General features: G+C 29.8%; 1 protein-coding gene and 1 long non-coding RNA gene across 3 annotated transcripts; one reads left to right on the top strand and one right to left on the bottom strand.

Annotated features, from left to right (window-relative positions):
- The first annotated feature begins 2,889 nt into the window (after positions 1-2,889).
- LOC101514225 (uncharacterized) lies at positions 2,890-6,969 on the top strand. 2 transcript variants are annotated; one of them, XR_190343.4, is made up of 3 exons: positions 2,959-3,529; positions 4,882-6,765; positions 6,913-6,969. It is a non-coding gene; the product is annotated as an uncharacterized lncRNA (long non-coding RNA). The 2 variants fall into 2 exon arrangements; XR_003470030.2 differs by lacking the exon at positions 6,913-6,969 and having other exon boundaries at positions 2,890-3,529; positions 4,882-6,678.
- Positions 6,970-15,557: 8,588 nt separating this feature from the next.
- On the bottom strand, positions 15,558-17,166 carry LOC101513881 (uncharacterized). The gene is made up of 3 exons (NM_001364917.1): positions 17,083-17,166; positions 16,832-16,913; positions 15,558-16,380 (listed from the first exon to the last, which is right to left on the bottom strand). Exons 1-3 carry the CDS (start codon positions 17,092-17,094, stop codon positions 15,842-15,844), a joined length of 633 nt encoding a protein of 210 aa, NP_001351846.1. The 5' UTR covers positions 17,095-17,166; the 3' UTR covers positions 15,558-15,841.
- Positions 17,167-17,869: the final 703 nt, after the last annotated feature.

The raw sequence follows: 17,869 nt of genomic DNA, 5'->3' as shown, positions 1-17,869 counted from the left end.
TCTTCTTTTTCCTTAATGAACGATAACCTGTTTACTTATATAAAACACTCAAAAGCACAGATTAGTCATTAAGCATAATCATAATCTTTAATAAATTTTGTTATCATTAAAACCAATTTAGAGAGATTTTGTCTCAACAAATTGTGTGGATGTTGTGTTGATTTATAAAATTAAAATAATTTTATGATAGAATTATTAATTTGTTTGTAATAATTAAAATGAATTTTATGTTAAAGTGTCGTTAAATTTTATTATTAAATTTTCGGAAGGGAGCTAAGGAAGTCTTAGGGATCCTTGATGGTTGTTGTATTAGAATTTTGGTCCAAAAGAAATATTTGAAAAATGACATTTTTTCTTTATTTTATTTTATTTTATTGGATTTGCAATGAGACACTAAATATAAACTCAAAATCTCTTTTTATTGTTACTTGTTTGTGTGTTTGCTAATTTGAGAGAATTTATATCTTTAAAAAAAAAAAAAAAAATAGCGTGTCTTAAAACCTTAAGTCAACACCAAACCTTGAATAGGAATTAAAGATAAAATGAGTTGTGACACTAAGTGAGTAGTAAATTAATTTGTGAAGATGTAACATTTTGGAGCAAAGACCGCTACGTAGGAACCTTAATAACGACACTCATAACAGTAAGAGCATCACTCCATTCATTTTCCTACGTGAATTATATGTGATATAAATGTATTGTGATATTGTGTATTGGTTCTGTTTGTGTGTTATCTTCAAAATAAATGTTATATGATATGTTGTTATAATGATTGTGTTTGACATGTTCAAATTGTGGAAAATAAAAGTTATATGATATGTTGTTATAATGGTTGTGCTTGACATGTTGTAGTTATTCAAGGTGATGACTTTGTGTCTAAACCAGGTTGGTTTAGGATAAGATTGAACGATTTTGAACGCTCTGGTTGAGTGATCTATTTTGTTACTAACTAAGGTGACTACATTCATGCATGCATTGGTGGTCTGAACCTAGTTATGAGTATGAGACGACAGTTCATTGCAAAGGCAACATGATTCAGAAAAATACTCAGCGAGTACTGAACATAAAAATTTGAAGAGCATTTGTCTAATGGTGGGACAAGTCCAACAGGGGGACATTGTCCAATGGAATCATGCATTGACATATAGTCTAACAAATAGGATTTGTGCATTTTGTATCTTTGGTACTTTGTGATTTTAACTATTAAATGAAGTATATGATTTATTTATATTTTTTTTATAACAACTATATGTGTATGTTTATTTGCTCTATGTTTGTTAGTTATTTGGAGATTACCTTACATTTGACAGGACGTCGCATATAGTGTTACTTGAGCGAATAATGTCACATTCAACCTGGTAGGAGAAATGTGAGGAAGTATAATAACATGCAGTTGGAGGCTCCGATATACTTTTGTACTGGTGTTAGGCTTGTTGGGTGAGTTTTTCACAAGCGTACAAAGTTATGGCCATTTTTGGGTAGTAAAACACCAAATGTTTTGACTTTAGGAGTTTCTTTTGTTTAACGTATTAGCTTTATTTTGTAATTGCGAATACTCTGATTCATTATTTTTGAAATACAATTGAAAAATTTATTAATTGATTTTAAAGTAAATGAGTATTCAAGATAATTTTATAAATAAAAAATGAATATGTATCTTTATGTTTAGAATTTCGTTAGTTAATGTCTCAAAAAAGTGGAATGTTATAATTTTCGTGATTCAATTAAAATAGGCAGATCAAAAGCACAATTAAGCCTAAATTTTTATATATAAGATATAAACATAATCAAATTACATATTTTATTTTTGGCTTAATTGCAGTTTTGATCCCCCTATTAATTCAATTTTTTTTAATTTTTTAATAAAATAACATAAATATTATATATATAATTAATTAATATAATTCATAAAAATATATATAAATAAATAAATAAATAAAAAATTTAAATTACGATAAAATTTTAGTAAATCCAAGTTCCAAATAGGCATTTCTCAAAGGTTTTTTTTTAAAAAATTATTATTTCAATTTTTATTGAAATAACAAAATTAATATATATATATATATAATTAATATAATTCATAAAAATAGATAAATAGAAATTTTAAATTACGATAAAATTTTGAGAAGTCTAAGTTCTAAATGCTGATTTCCCAAAGGTTTTTTTAAAAAAATTATTTCAATTTTTATTGAAATAACAAAAATAATATATATATATATATATAATTAATATAATTCATAAAAATAGATAAATAGAAATTTTATATTACGATATAATTTTAGGAAGCCTAAGTTCGAAATGTCGATTTCCCAAAAAGATTGTTTGATTAATTATTTAATTAGTCGATTATAGATTAATAATAAACAATTATTATAGATTATTATTAATTAAATTATAGTTAATTAGTATTAAACACTAAATTATGTGTTGGACTTTTGTTACTTAATAAACTATGATGAGTTGAACCGCTTTGCCAATGTCTCTCTATCCTCAGTAGTTTATCTATTTAATCGTTATCTCGTTAGGTGATTTTTAACTACAAAATCCTAATCCTAAAATACTATAGAACAATTATGGTAATTCATATCTCATCTAAATCTTAAAGGTATGTTGTTCATCTTATAAGTTGTATCAAACAATTTTTTCATTATAAGTATATTGAATAGGTGAGTTAAAAATTAATTAATTAATTTTATGTTAATTTAATAATAGATAATTGAATTTACATATGTTTTATTTATATCTTTACTATGTCAAAAATAGATAAATATAAAAAAGTAATTAGAGGTATTGTTGTTTAATTTAATATGTAATTTAAAATTCATGGAATATTAGAAGAAAAAAAAGCTAAAATAAAAGGATATTTGTCTTGTTAACCAAATCAAATAAAGTAAAAGCAAGTTATGCAAAAAAAAAAAATAGCATAAAAAAAAAATATAAACAAACTACTGAAATTCCAAACTAGGATTTGAAAAGTCAAGTGATATCGATCATTCATAAAAATTGAAGACTGAAATATTAAAAGGCGGAAGCACACAAACCAACCCGGCCGTTACAGTGTTATTTGGTCCTTTTCTTTTCCAAATCAGCTTTCATCCAACGTTATACTTACCGCCGCCGTTTTCTTTGACGTGTGGATAAATTAGAACCATCTCAGACCATCCTCACTCAGGACCTCACCGACGAGCTCGTCATCGTCGACAACAAACCCGATAAACTCCGCGGCGAGATGGTCGACCTTCAGCGCGCCACTGCCTTTCTCCCCCGCGTTAAGATCAACTCATCCATTGAATACTCCGTTCCAGATCCGATCTTTGTATTGTTACCGCCGGCGCACGACAGAATGCCGGTGAGTCAAGGCTGAACCTCCCTCAGAGGAACCTCGCTCTATTCAAGGAAATCATACCTGCTCTGGCCCGTTACTCGCCGCATACTCATCGTGTCTAACCGTGTCAGTGTTATCACCTACATCGCATGGAAGCTCTCCGGGTTCCCATCCAGTCGGACTATCGGGTCGGGTACTGTTCAGGTCATTCTAATTTTATTTTTATTTTTGTGAAGTGTTTTTTTTTTTTTTTTTTTTTTTTTGAAATGAAAATATAAGGTGACGTATAATTGAAAATCTGATATCTTGATATCTGATAGGTGATATCGCCTATCAGCTATCGATAACAACTATCATAGCCTGATAGCTAGCGGTGATAGTGGTAGCGGTTATTGCCGGATAGTTTTTAGGGGCTATCACCCTGATAGCTGGTACGGGCTATCACTCTGACAGCTGCTATACGGGCTATTACTTTGATAACTGATACCAGCTATCACTCTGATAGCTGCTATACGGGCTATCACTCTAATACCAGCTATCACTCTGGTAGCTGCTATACGGGCTATCACCCTGATAAACTATCAGCCTGGCTATCACCCTGATAAGCTATCACCGATAAGCTATCGGTCTGATAGCTGGTACGGGCTATCACCCTGATAAGCTATCACCCTGATAAGCTATCACCCTGATAAGCTATCACCCTGATAAGCTATCACCCTGATAAGCTATCACCCCGATAAGCTATCACCCCGATAAGCTATCACCCCGATAAGCTATCACCCCGATAAGCTATCATCCCGATAAGCTATCATCCCGATAAGCTATCACCCCGATAAGCTATCACCCCGATAGCTTGTACATGATATCACCCTGATAAGCTATCAGCCTGATAGCTATCACCCTGATAGCTTGTACATGATATCACCCTGATAAGCTATCAGCCTGATAGCTATCACCCTGATAGCTTGTACATGATATCACCCTGATAAGCAATCGGGCTGATAGCTATCACCCTGATAGCTTGTACATGATATCACCCTGATAAGCTATCAGGCTGATAGCTGGTAGGGGCTATCCGTCTGATAGCTTATCGGGCTGATAGCTTATCGGGCTGATAGCTTATCGGGCTGATAGCTTATCGGGCTGATAGCTTATCGGGCTGATAGCTTATCGGGCTGATAGCTATCAGCTATCAGCTCTTATATGCTCATTAATTAATCTTTAGAGATATAAAGTACTCTTTTTCCATTTTAATGTTTTCCTATTATCATTTTTTCTATTGAGTATGATTCATGTTATTGTTGGAATCTAGACAGTAGTATATAAATACAAGTTCTAAATCCTAAACTTGAAATATTAATACAAATAACGTGTAGTAGGAGATGTAAACACAAATAACCGAACTTCGTCATATATTTTCTAGTTGTGTTTTTCTTTTTTTGTTTCTTTACTCTTTTGAAGCAGTGTTGCTAATCTACGATATTCATATCTTATTATTTTGTTGGTCTTGTTAGAGATGATACTAATGTGGAAAATGGTATTATACTTTGTTTTAGATTCTTGCCAACGTCAACAGGAAGGTTATGAGCTCTTGCAAATGATACTTGATTGAAAGAATTCAATCTTACAACAGCGTCGTGGTGCCATTCACCGGCTTATGGTTTGGTTATTGAACCTGATCAGGGAGTTGTTCTTAATATGACTAGAATTTAAACAATAATGTAACTAAATGAGACATATACTACTTCTGGTTTTATTTTTCTATTAAAAAAATCAATCATATTAATTATGAACAGAGTTAGAGGCTGCCTTATTCCAATAGTGAGTTGGAGAACCAATTTGGATTTTCATTCTTTTTTGCGTTCTCAAATTTAAGATGTTTCCACCATATTGAATTGTGTAGCAGATTCCTTAAAAAAATGTGTAACAGATAAATATGAATTGTGTGATTTTTGAAATGGGTTGCAAGTGGCAAGTTCTCTAATAGGTCTCAATATAGTTCTCTAATTCATTTATGAAGAAACATATTGTCAGCAAAACAACTTTCTTGTTATTATTAGTTACATGTGTAAATGCATCTTTTTTAAATTTAAAATTGTGTTTGGCCAAAAGTTTAAGTTTGTGACTAAATGATATCTCCTATTTCTCGTCATCTCCATTGTTGTTGTAAAGCTCCCCACAGTGTGAGAGTCACTCCTCAATGAAAACAGCCTACTCACCCCTCACATTCTATGACATTGTTTTTCCCTTCATCTTCTTTCTTTTCAAACCCTCATTCATTCTCCGCTATAACACACCAACCTACACAAAACACCACCTACATTGACCTCATCCATTTCTCACTAATCTCTTTCTGGTTCCTTCCAATGGTTTCTTTGAATTTAATTTTGGTTCCAATTGGCTTTGATCACGACACGATAATTTGTATTTTACCATCATTCTGTGATGATTTCGTGATTTGACGATAGAATTGTTTCTCCGCTAATTTAGCGATGCTCATATCTGTTCAAAGAAACAGAATTCCGTTTAATAATCTTGATTCAATTATTGTTATAGTAATCAATTATCATCATTCTTTATTTTGCTTTCAAATTTTAATACATTTAGTCTCTAATTTTAATACATTTAGTCTCAGATTTTAAGTTTGATTATATAGTATTGCAATTCTAAGTAAGTGCCTATTGTTAAATGAGAAAGAAAGGTAGATTTGTAGCATTGCTTGCATTATGATTATTTTATTCTAGCTAGGGGCCGCGTAGACAATCATTGTCTTATAGATGGATTCCTGTTTAAGATAAATTTGTTCATTTTTGCTCTTTGATATTGTTATGAAAGCTTTAAACATAGATATCTCCTTGCACTATGAATTCACTTTTGGTAGTTTCAATTTGGATATGATGATTTATTTGGTTTGGTAGTAGAGTTGTTTCTACGGTATTCTTTTTATGCTCATACCCATCTAATGAAACAAAATCTTTTTTCTAGAAGATGTAAGATAGAATTAACACAGGGTGGTGTCTCAGATTTAAAATTTGAGTAGATAGTATTAGAAATTTGAAGAGTAAAGAGCAATTATTTCATCTTGACTGCATTATTATGAAATATCATTACCTTTTTTTTTCTCCTTGACAGAATGCAAAAATATCCAATCCTCAAGAGGAATCTGCAGTATCTAAGGCGAATAATTTTTTAAGTAAAATTATTTATCGTTTTCATTTTGGTCCTGCAAAGAAACTTCAAATCACACAATGTTCATCATTTCAAGATGTTGAAGTTGGTTGTAAAGATTCAAATCTAAGCACAACAGCCCAGACGAGGATGATGGAAATGAAAATGGCCCAATAAGGACGAGTCCAACCCAAAGAAGGTGCTAGTGCTACTACTGCAGGGGAAGAGAAAGATACTTCCTCTGAAATCAGAACCTCCAAAATTACATGCATGTAAGAATGAGAATAGATCATGTTACTAATAGCCAAATTCTTGCAAAATGTGCAAGGATTATTGCCTTTGTTTTTTATGAATGACATTGACAATGGCAAAAAAATATGTACTTGACACTGTATAAACTTGCCTTAATATGGGTACAGGAGGAGAAAATCAGTGAGAGGATGAATATTCTCCAAGACAATATTTAGTATGTTGATCAATATATAGTAATAATAAAGGTTTTTATTCTTTTGAGAGACAAACGACTTTTATTATATCCTAGTTCTGTCACCATTAAAATTGCTGTATGATGGAGAAAATAATTTATTGTAAAGAATTATTTGTTTATTTGTCAAAAAAGACAGAAATTTAATTCCTTAGCGCCCCTAATACACACATGTGTACTTCAAGATGATTATATTAGATTAATTAAAGGAAATTATTGATGAATTATATTAGGTACTAGATTTGGGCCTAGAACAATAAATGGGCCAAATAGAGAATTGTTTACGATATGCTTATGTAGCAAATTTGTTAGCAGGAGAATGTAGTTATATTAAGGAGACGGTTAGCAAGGAGGAAATCATTTTCAGAATCATATTTAGTTAGAACCTTCTAGATTTGGGAATACAAATAAATTATCTTCGCTGAGGAGCATTGCTCTGGGATTATAAGGATCATTCTCTATAATATTTCTTATTATCACACAATATTACAATTTCTATTAATCTTGGAGACTGGTCTCTATCAAATTACATATTTTTATTATCTCAAAGTAATACAAATTGAGATCAAATAAAAATAACTAAAGTGAATCTAAAAGAATATGGTCATTTACGAAGAACATAACAAAAAAAGTTGTCTTCACAATATTGCTAGCTACAAGATATCCTTTGGTACAATGAAAAACTTAAAATCACAAGTCATTTTTTAGAATGACTTGTGCGGCTTTGTTGATTAATTAAGACAAAGTTGAAAAGACGCAAAAGAAAGAGAAAAAAAACCAGTTGATTAAATTTGAAAACACAAAAACAGAAAATCATTTGGGTAGGTCAGTTTTTTCAAGATCAACTATTTATTACAGGGTTTTTTGAGAGAATGTTGTATTTGAAAACACAAAAACAGCTAAGTCATGAGCGTTCTATTTGGAATTGATTCAATGAGAAAAGTTGACTACAATGAATATGTGATACACTTTATATATAACCAAACTAATAAATCTTAACTAGTAGTCAATAGTAATCGACTTATAACTACCTACAACTAACTTCAATTTTATCTAACATTGTGATTGAGACTCCCAACACATCAGTGTTTGTTGGAACCATTGACTACGTTCAATGTTTCTTTTCTTCTTTGTAACTCATCAACTCTGAAACCTAGGCGGGAATATGACATCCTCCTTGTTTTCTACACCGAAACGAATGAAGGACCAACTTCGTATTATGGTCCTTCTGTCGTTGATATCCAGTACCCTTTCCAATCCACATGGCATGTGGTATTTCAACTCACATAAAATCTCTGCCTTATACCATTCATGCTCTGAAAATGGCTTTTCCACTTTGCATTCTAAATCACAGAAAAGTACTTGCTGCATCATCTTTTTTGCAGAAAATATGTAGTTACATGAAGAAGTGAGTTACTTAGTGCCATTGATGAGTACGCTGAACTTGAAATCCAACATCATATTGTCTTTATTAATTTGAGGTTGTCCTGCCCAACATAGAGATATCCGTGGGAATTTCTTTCGGAACCAAAAATACATAGATGATTCCTTGCTTTCCAGCTGGTACCAATTTACATCCCCTTGTTTAGTCCCTTCCAAAATCCAGCTGGTACTCTAGATAAACTATGTAATTCTGTTAAGAACTTGCAGTCTTCAAAATCCAGAAACTCAATGTTTCAAATGCCTACACAACAAAAATAGATGCCTAAAATTATTAGGTTAATCTCGATCAGAAATACATGTTAGTTTAATGTCAAAAAACATGTTAAAGATAGTATTTATATTTATATATTTGAAAAGAATACACACCTTAGGTGATTTGAATGATTTAAGGCAGCTTTCAGGAAGGTTAAGTATCACAACATTTTTGGGATTGAAATCATATGGTAAAGAGGATGATGGATATCCACTCCAGTCAAGCACTTTCAAGCTATTTGGTAGAATTTGAGGGCCTCTTGAAAATCTTGCACTTCTAATTATAAAGATTTTTAAGTTCTTCATCTGCCTGAAAGATTTTCCACTCCATTCCATTCCACCTCGCTATCTTTGTTCAAGTCAACAATTATAACTTCAATTGCATCAGTTCCCTTTCACTTTGAAATCATAATTTATAAAGTAAATGTTAGGACTTTGTCATCAACATACATGGAGAAATTCACAAATTATAAATCAGCGTCCTTTTCTGCGAATGGTAATAAAGTTTGTCAAACATTTTTAATTGATAATGGAGAAGAAACAATATTGGAAACTTATACATTAGTAAAAAATGTTTACAAAGTAGATATATTCTAACATACCTTATCTTCTTCCAAAACACTAATAATGTCCTCATCAAACCATAATCTACTGCTTCTACCAGGAACTAATGGTGATTCCTGCCTCGCGATTTCTCTTCCATGTCTTGAATTAAGTCATGCATTCTCACTCAACCATTGCCATCAATTTTATGAGAGATTTTTTAGTCAGCACTTGAAGGCCATCTTCCGCATGAAAACCATGTTAGTATTTCTTTAACACAACTCTTTTCGTAAGAATTGAAGAAACAAGCGATGTCAAGAAAAATGCCCTTCTCATCTACTTCCAAATCATCATAGCTAACTTTAAGTATGTTGTGTATATCTTTATGTATAACTTTTTTCATATTTATCTAATGCTGATTTCCATACATCCAAACTTTTGCCAAACAAGTGAGAACCTATCACCTCCAAAGCCAATGGAAGACCATGACAATAAGATACTGCATGGTTGACAACATTAACATAATCTTGATCCATTTTTTTATTTTTGAAGGCATGGCAACTAAACAATTCGAGAGCCTTTTCATGTTTTAGCTGTTTTACCTCAAATGACTTCACAATCCTGTGAGTGGATAACAAATGATTATCTCTTGTAGTGATTATAACTTTGCTGCCAGAGCCAAACCAGTCACATCCTCCTAGCAGAGATGCCACTTCTAGCACTGCGGATTCTAGTGCAACTGGGTTATCAGCAACATGTAAAGGAGTGCGATCAATCTTATTAGAGACTTCTTCAACGATATTCCTAAGAAATATGTATTCTGATTGAGACCTACGCATTATAGTAGTACAAGTGATTGGTAATCGAAGCTTTGAATTAATTCTTAGTTCTTAGTTTCATCTTAGTCAAAATTAATTAGAGTATATATGCAATTAGTTTATAGAAAAAACAATTTGTGAAGGACAATTAGTGAACTAATGAAGAAATTGACATAATACAAATTATCATCTCTATTTGCTGTGTTTTGTTCATGTAGTTCAAATCCTGGATAGAAGATGTGCCCACATTTAGGATATGTTTGGGAGTAGGCCTTTGGGGTTATGTCCATACCTTGGTATATATTTGAAATCTTACTAATAATCAAAAGAATTACATGATAAATGGTCATATAGCATCTTAATTACACTTAATTTATCTTTAGAAACATTATATAGCTTCTTTAATTTGAAAAAAGAAAATAAGTCCTCTTAAATTGTCATATAACATCTCAATTACACTTAATTTATCTTTAGACATATTATATAGCTTCCTTAATTTAAAAAAGAAAAATAAGTCCTCTCACCCCTTCTTTTCAAAACCCTCCATCTAGACGTATCCTTAGAGTACGACAATGCTCAAACAAAATTATCTCTTAAGGAAACACGTGGAAAACCGGAAGAAATAAAAACGACAAAGAGATGTATAACATATATAAACTCATCTTATTTAGTTTCTATATCCCATATTTTATGTATTAAAATTCAAATTGAAATTTGACAAAATACAATGTTGTTAAAGACAAATTTAATATCTCCAAAAAGTTTAACAAGAAAAAGAAGACCAAATTATAAAAATTAAAGATTTTTTTTAAAAATGAATCAACATTAAAATATTTTAATTTCCATCCAACAACAACAACAGCAACACCAACAATTGAGATTGTATGTTTAGATTGAGATTGTATGTCTATTGAGACTTTGATAATACAGATTGTATTAAACCAGATTGTGATCTAAAGAAAGTTGTGATCTAAAGAAAGTTGTCAGACTATTGAAAGAATATTCTCTTCAATCAAATAGTGAAAAATCTCATAAGGTGTTAAAACTAGATGTTACTCAAGATTAAGGGTGAACTAAGATAAATTTATGTGTGATTCTTAGGAGTGTTCATGAGTTGGGTAAAACTGATCCAAATCGACCTAGAAAAATGGTTTGAGTTGTGAACTTGGTTTTCAAAACAAGAAAATTAGTCATTTAAATTGAGTACGGGGTAAAACCAGACAATCCAATTTCCTCAATTACTTTATTGTAATTTTTACTTTTATTTAAACTTTAGATTTTAGAATACTTGACCCATAGATCAACTATTTTTTTTTTGGTTATTTTGAGAAATTTTTACTATGCACCTCCTCGCTTATACTCCAACCCCACATTTTATACAAACTACTTGATCTATCATTTTTTTTTTCAAAAAAATAATAATAAATTTTTTCTACCCACTAAATTCATTTTTTTTAAGATTTTTGGAAAACATGTTTTCAAAAAAATTAAACTTTGTACCAAAAAACTTAAAACTTAAGTTTTTTGAAAATTTTTTTTAGTAAACAAAGTTCAAATTTTCTAAAACACATTTGTGTACCGTACAAAGTTCAAAAACTTTTTTTTTTTAACTTTTTCAAATTCAAGTTGAATTTAGTGAGATAGAAAAAATTATTTTTTTGAAAAAAAAAAAGATAAAATAAGTTGTTTGTATAAAATGTGGGGTATAAGTATAAGTGTTGAGTACATGGTAAAATTTTCATATTTTTATGCTTACAAATATTTTATGTTATTTTAGGCCCCTACAACTTTGGTTAATTTTTTGCTTGCAAGTACTTTATGATGAAATTTATAAATTTTATATTTATTATATGTGTATTTATTTGATGCTAAAACAATATTGAAAATATGCTATATTATGTTTTTTGAAAAAACAAATTAACCTAACATAACTTAGGTGCAAGTTTGTGTGCTTCGACCACGAATAGCAGCACCTCAGTCGTGATTAGGATTCTTGGTTCTTGAATTGGCATGACCAAAACTAGAAAAATTAGCCAACAATTTTGAATCTTTAATTTTTCCAATAAATTGATGTTTTTGTTGAATGAACATCGACAACACTTTGCTGATGGGAGGAATGAGATCAATCAACGTTATGTGAGAACGAATAGAGAAATAAAATGAGACCGAAAGTTCTGCAATTTCTGCCAAAGTTTCTTAAATCGAGTGTAATAAGTGGTAATATTGGCGTTCCCTTGACAAAGATTGTAAATTTCCTCCTGAAGATCAGAAACCCTAAAAACGTCTCCTTGATAATACCTATCTTTCAGTTGTCTCCATTCACATAACATTCTGCGCAATTTCAGGATCCAAGGAGTGATTCATCCATGACATTACCATCATATGGCATTTGTTGTAAGTAAGACATTATCGATTGTCACCAATTGGGCAAGATAAATGCCATCAATAAACCCTAATTTGTTCTTGGAACAGAGAGTAACAAGCATCAATATGGACCAAGAGTGATAATTATCATTCGATAAAGCAGGAGACACCAACACAAGGGTAGAATTATCACTGAGATGCATAAAGAAATGATTTAGCATGTCTTACAGGTAGTTGCGATTTGGCGCCATGGTAGGTTGTGGAGTGGCTTGTGATGTTAGTTGCATAGGCAAAGAAAGTGGTTCGAATAGAGAAGATGAATCAGTGGTAAGAGACATTGCAGAGAAAAAAAAAATCAAAGGAAAGAAGAGATGATCAAAGATTGAGATAAAGACTTGTGATACCATGTGAAAGTTGAATCTTGAATATGTTTACATTCATGTTGAAAGCGAATAAAAGTTACTTAATATACCTCAAATTTATTAAAAGAAAAAATTATCCTTTACAAAAAAGAATAAATCTATTTATATAATAAAAGAAAAAAACAACTCGCCCTAGAAAAAGGGTAAAACTAATTCTCTTAGTTAAACAACCCTACTTACTAATAAGGAGTAAACAAACTAGAGGAAAAATAAACTAAATTACACCATCTATAACCTTTAACATATATGACCAATAAATTGTCTAGGAGCATTCTTCTTACACCGAAAAGATAACAATTTTAAAAAGGAGTACTATCAATCATATTTATTATAATAATATTATGTTAACACACAAAGTGACATGTATATTAATAAGATTGATGAGATTTTGTTGTTTTTTTTTCTGCTATCTTAAGATGCGTGCATAGATGAGAGAGACACATAGTCTACATGAACGGCACATGGTGTTGGTGCAAAGTTCTCAAAAACTATATTCCAATTATATAACATGTTATTGCATTTTAAAAGATCTAGAAGGGGGTTGGTTTTAGAACAAAACTACAACAACTCATGAAGTTGTTGATTGTTGACAACTATGTATGGACATAAAGTGGTGGATAACTTTGAGATATATTTGAGCTTCTTGTTGCCAAAAAATTTAACAAGTTCTTGGTTTTGTTATCACTAGATGAAATTAAAACATTTTTCTACTTTAAGGTATCCAGCATATCACCTCATCAAAGCAAAAACTTCATTCAAAAAGAAACAAAGGCCAGGGGAAAGACCACAGCAGCAAGCCGAAAAGGATTAGCTCAACAATCACACACTCACAAGATATAGAATCTAAAGAACAAGAGTTGAAATTTTTTTCTTCATACCCGAACATTGTACTTCTACCCTACATTTAAAAAATGGCTTGAAATCGTGAAATTAAACCATTTAACCAGTAAAAATCAATTCAAAACCATGCACCCATGTGTTGGTTTTATAGATAACATTTTTTTTCCATTTTGACCCATTTTTTAATGTGGCACTAAATGTTTGAAAAGTCTAAACAACGACACTGTATTGTTATCCTATTTTATCAACTTCAGGGTTATTTTTATCTTAAAAAGTAGTTTTATTCTACTATTAATATTGATGAGGCATATAATTATTTATTTTATATATTTAATTGCAGTTTTTGTTCTTCTATTGTTATCAATTCATGAAATTGGTCTCCATATTTTAAAAGTCGACAGTTTTGGTTTCTGTTTCAGATTTTTGAAGTAAAAAATGACGATTTAATATATTTTAAATGACGGGACTTACAATTTTATTATATAGAACTATCTAGATGCATTAATTAATTATTTATATGTCATTAATCAAATTATAAATATAAAAAAAATTGAAGTTGAAAATTTAGCTTTTATGGTGTTTTATTCTAATTTCATAGGTGTTAATCATTCTACATCATCGTATCATATGTCACGTTATGTAAAGCATCTCATATTATCATTTTTTAATTAAAAAGTCAGAGAGATTAAAACTGTCGACTTTTAAAATAGAAAGACTAATTTCGTGAATCAATAAAAATAGATGAATTAAAACTATAATTAAATTTATTTTATATTTATTAAATAAATTAATATTAATAATTTATTTAAAAACAATGTAGATAAGACCTTATTTCATTTCTAAAATATCTAATTTGACGCAAGTGTATAAGTGTGATATTTTATTATAGTGATATAGTAATCTTCTCTAAAATTTATGTATTTATAATGTATATATATATAATTAATATATATATATATATATAATATTTTTTAATTATATTTGAATGTGAAGTAAACTTATACAAATTTAAGAATTGAGTTCACTAAGATAAAACGAATTTATTTAAACTCTTAAATTTGACAAATATTTCAGAAAATTCAAATTTTAAAATTTTCAAAATATATATGTATTATGTAAAATTTAAATTAAATTTGTTGGGAGTTGTAAATTTGTTTTTGAAATATCTATTTTTTTAAATTCTCAAATATATTTTTACTATGAAAAGAATCTTCGTAATAAATATGGCCAAGAATTTTGTGTAAGTGTGAACTTGTCCGAAAGAAATATATAACCAACGTCAAGATGCATCTGGTCAGCATATAGACTCATACATTTGGACCAATACCTATAAATAATATAATTATGAAAACATGTAAAAGGTTTTTATTCAAAGAATGGGCAATACTTGTTCATAAAAGTTAGTGTTTCGGTTTGACCCTTATTGAAATGCATAACTTATTTTTCTTATAAATTAGCTAAATTACCTTTTTTTTTTCTTCTTATTTTCTATCAACATCAAATTAGGGTAGAGAAAGTTTTTTTTCCTCCTTTCCCAAAAAAAATCACACTTTTTATTATTTTTTTCCTTTAATTTTTATCATTTATCTTCTTTTTTCTCATTTTTTTTCTTGAGAATCAAATAAAAGCATAAAAGAAATGAGACGTCGACAAAATGAATCACCTCTATATGCTATGAATCACCTCTTTGACAAATAATAAGAAAAATTCCTTGATTACATTTCAAACCTCTTTTATTTTTTGTCCTTTTCTATTAAACCAAACGACACTTAAAGACTTGTAAACAAATTATTAAGAAAATAAAGTTTATTAAATTCATTTATACACCAATAAGTTTCAACAATTTTTTGAAATACATTAGGTTTCAACAATCATTTCATAAGATTCAAGATATAAAATCATAAAGTTTTCTTTGAGCTATAAAATCACAAAATTATTACATCAAAAAGTTTAATGTTTATACACAGTAAGTATAAAACAAAATTATACCATCATTCTATCACAATCAATCATATTAGTGATTTTAAAGATGATCAAAATAACAGTCAAATATTTTTATTAATTTGATAGTTGTAATTGATTGATAATATAAAATATATTTACACTATTAGTGCATATAAATTAAATTCTTACATTTAAATCTCCTCAACTTTTATAATAATCCATATTTCCCCTATACCTTTCAACTTATCGTACACACGGACGCCTCTTCTTCACGGAAGCATTCATGGTGTGGGCCCACATAGTAAGGTCCACTCCAACCATAACTATCATATATAGGCCTCCCATAAACTTCTGGGGGCCCATATGGCCCACCCCCATAAACAAGCCCAAAAGGAACAGTCGGTGAAGGATATGCAAAAACCGACCTTGGTGTTGTCTCATGAAACATTACAGCCGGCGCCGGCGCCGGCGCCGGAGCAGGAGCAGGAGCAGGAGCAGGAGCAGGAGCTGGAGCAGGATCTTGTTTTGATTGTTTAGGTTGAAGATTAATAGGTGGGCCAGGTTGTGGATTGGGTTTTTTATCGGCCTCAACATTTTTTGTTGACTCTTTGGGCTTTTCGAGTGCTGGTTTGGGCTTTGGTGGTTCGACTATTTCTATGCTTTTGATAGTACCACCCCCTGCACAACAAAGATTGTCTCTTAACTTCTCTGGGCTGCAGCACACCACTCTTATGGTCACTATGTCATTCTTCTCATCGTACAATTGGTCTCGAATTTCTTCCATTCATGAAAATTGCAACAACAAAAAAAGTTCCACAAATTATTGGTGTAAAAAATTTGGAAGTTATAATTTTCATCAATTAGTAAAATGATCAATTCACATGAATGGTAATTTTGAATTAAATTAAAAGGAAGAGATTAATTAATTTGAAGCAAAAGTTATAACATGTACGACTAAACAAATAAATAAAAAATTAAGTTAGGAAAAATTGCAAGAAAATTGAGATCGGTCGTTATAATTTCATCAAATTTTTACTGGGGCCATAGGCTAATATATTAACACCACCAATAATCAACCAAGCCTAAATATGTATGAGGGAAAAAAAAAATAAACATATCTTTATGAAAAAAAAAAACTAAAATAAAAAATATGAAAGGAAAATAATTATTTTTTAATTTATTTGGATAAATGAAGGGAAAGAAAAATAATTATCATTGAAAGACTCACGAGAGTATTTGCAGAGGAGCTTCTTAACTTTCTTACAGCATTTTCTACATTGAAGGTCAACCTTGAGCTTCATTATGGCAACCTTCATGAGTTCAAGATAGTTAATTGCTAAATCAAAATTCAATCATTTAATTTAATGATGATGATCACTAGAACTAATTTGCTTACTAATAAGAGGAGTGGAAGAGACATTAAATATTTGTAATGGATAATAATTCATAGATATATCAAAGTAAAATATTATTATTTACCTTTTGAGCCATGGTTTGGGGAAAGAGCTTAGATCTAAGATGTGTTCAGATAATAAGAATGAAAAAGTGGTTAAGGTAATGACATATGTAATGTAATGTATTATAGAAAAGAGAGAGATAATAAATGCTTGAAGATAAAGATACATGGATGATATTGCATCGCACTCACTAAACCTTACCACCAATCATATGCAATCTCGTAATGTCATGATGTTCAATTCCATTTGTCATCATTGATAGAATTAGATAGAATAAAATAAATATAGATTTAATAATATTTTTTAATACTTATTATGATTGATTAAAAAAATATTTATTATGATTAATATATAACTTTGTTTTTGGATAATTTTTTGAATTAATTTTTTCTTTAAATATTTAATATTCTTTTCATCTTAAATTAATTGAATCATTTATTTATCTCAGACATGTTAAAAATATATATAAATAAAAGAGAGAAAATATCACTTTTATCAAATTATCTTTATTAAATATTGATACATTATCAATGTCATAAATATATAGTAGAAGATATTACATTAAAAATTATGTAAATAATATTAATTAAATAGTACAATTAAAAAAATTAGATTAAAAATTGAAATAATAATTTATTTTAAGACAATTTTTTCTTTTTGTAAATGGGCTGATTATTTTAAAACTATAAATATTGCAATAGAAAAATTAATCCATATCATTAATAGACAAATCACAATAGAAATGCTAACACAATAGTAAATTCAAGTAGCAATATACGAAAGTCATTCCAACTAAGAGTGAGAAAACA

This window comes from Cicer arietinum, chromosome 3, assembly GCF_000331145.2.
Source record: "Cicer arietinum cultivar CDC Frontier isolate Library 1 chromosome 3, Cicar.CDCFrontier_v2.0, whole genome shotgun sequence".
NCBI lineage: Eukaryota > Viridiplantae > Streptophyta > Magnoliopsida > Fabales > Fabaceae > Cicer > Cicer arietinum.
Note: the sequence above shows the minus strand (reverse complement) of the source record. Positions and strands in the feature narration are given on the sequence as shown.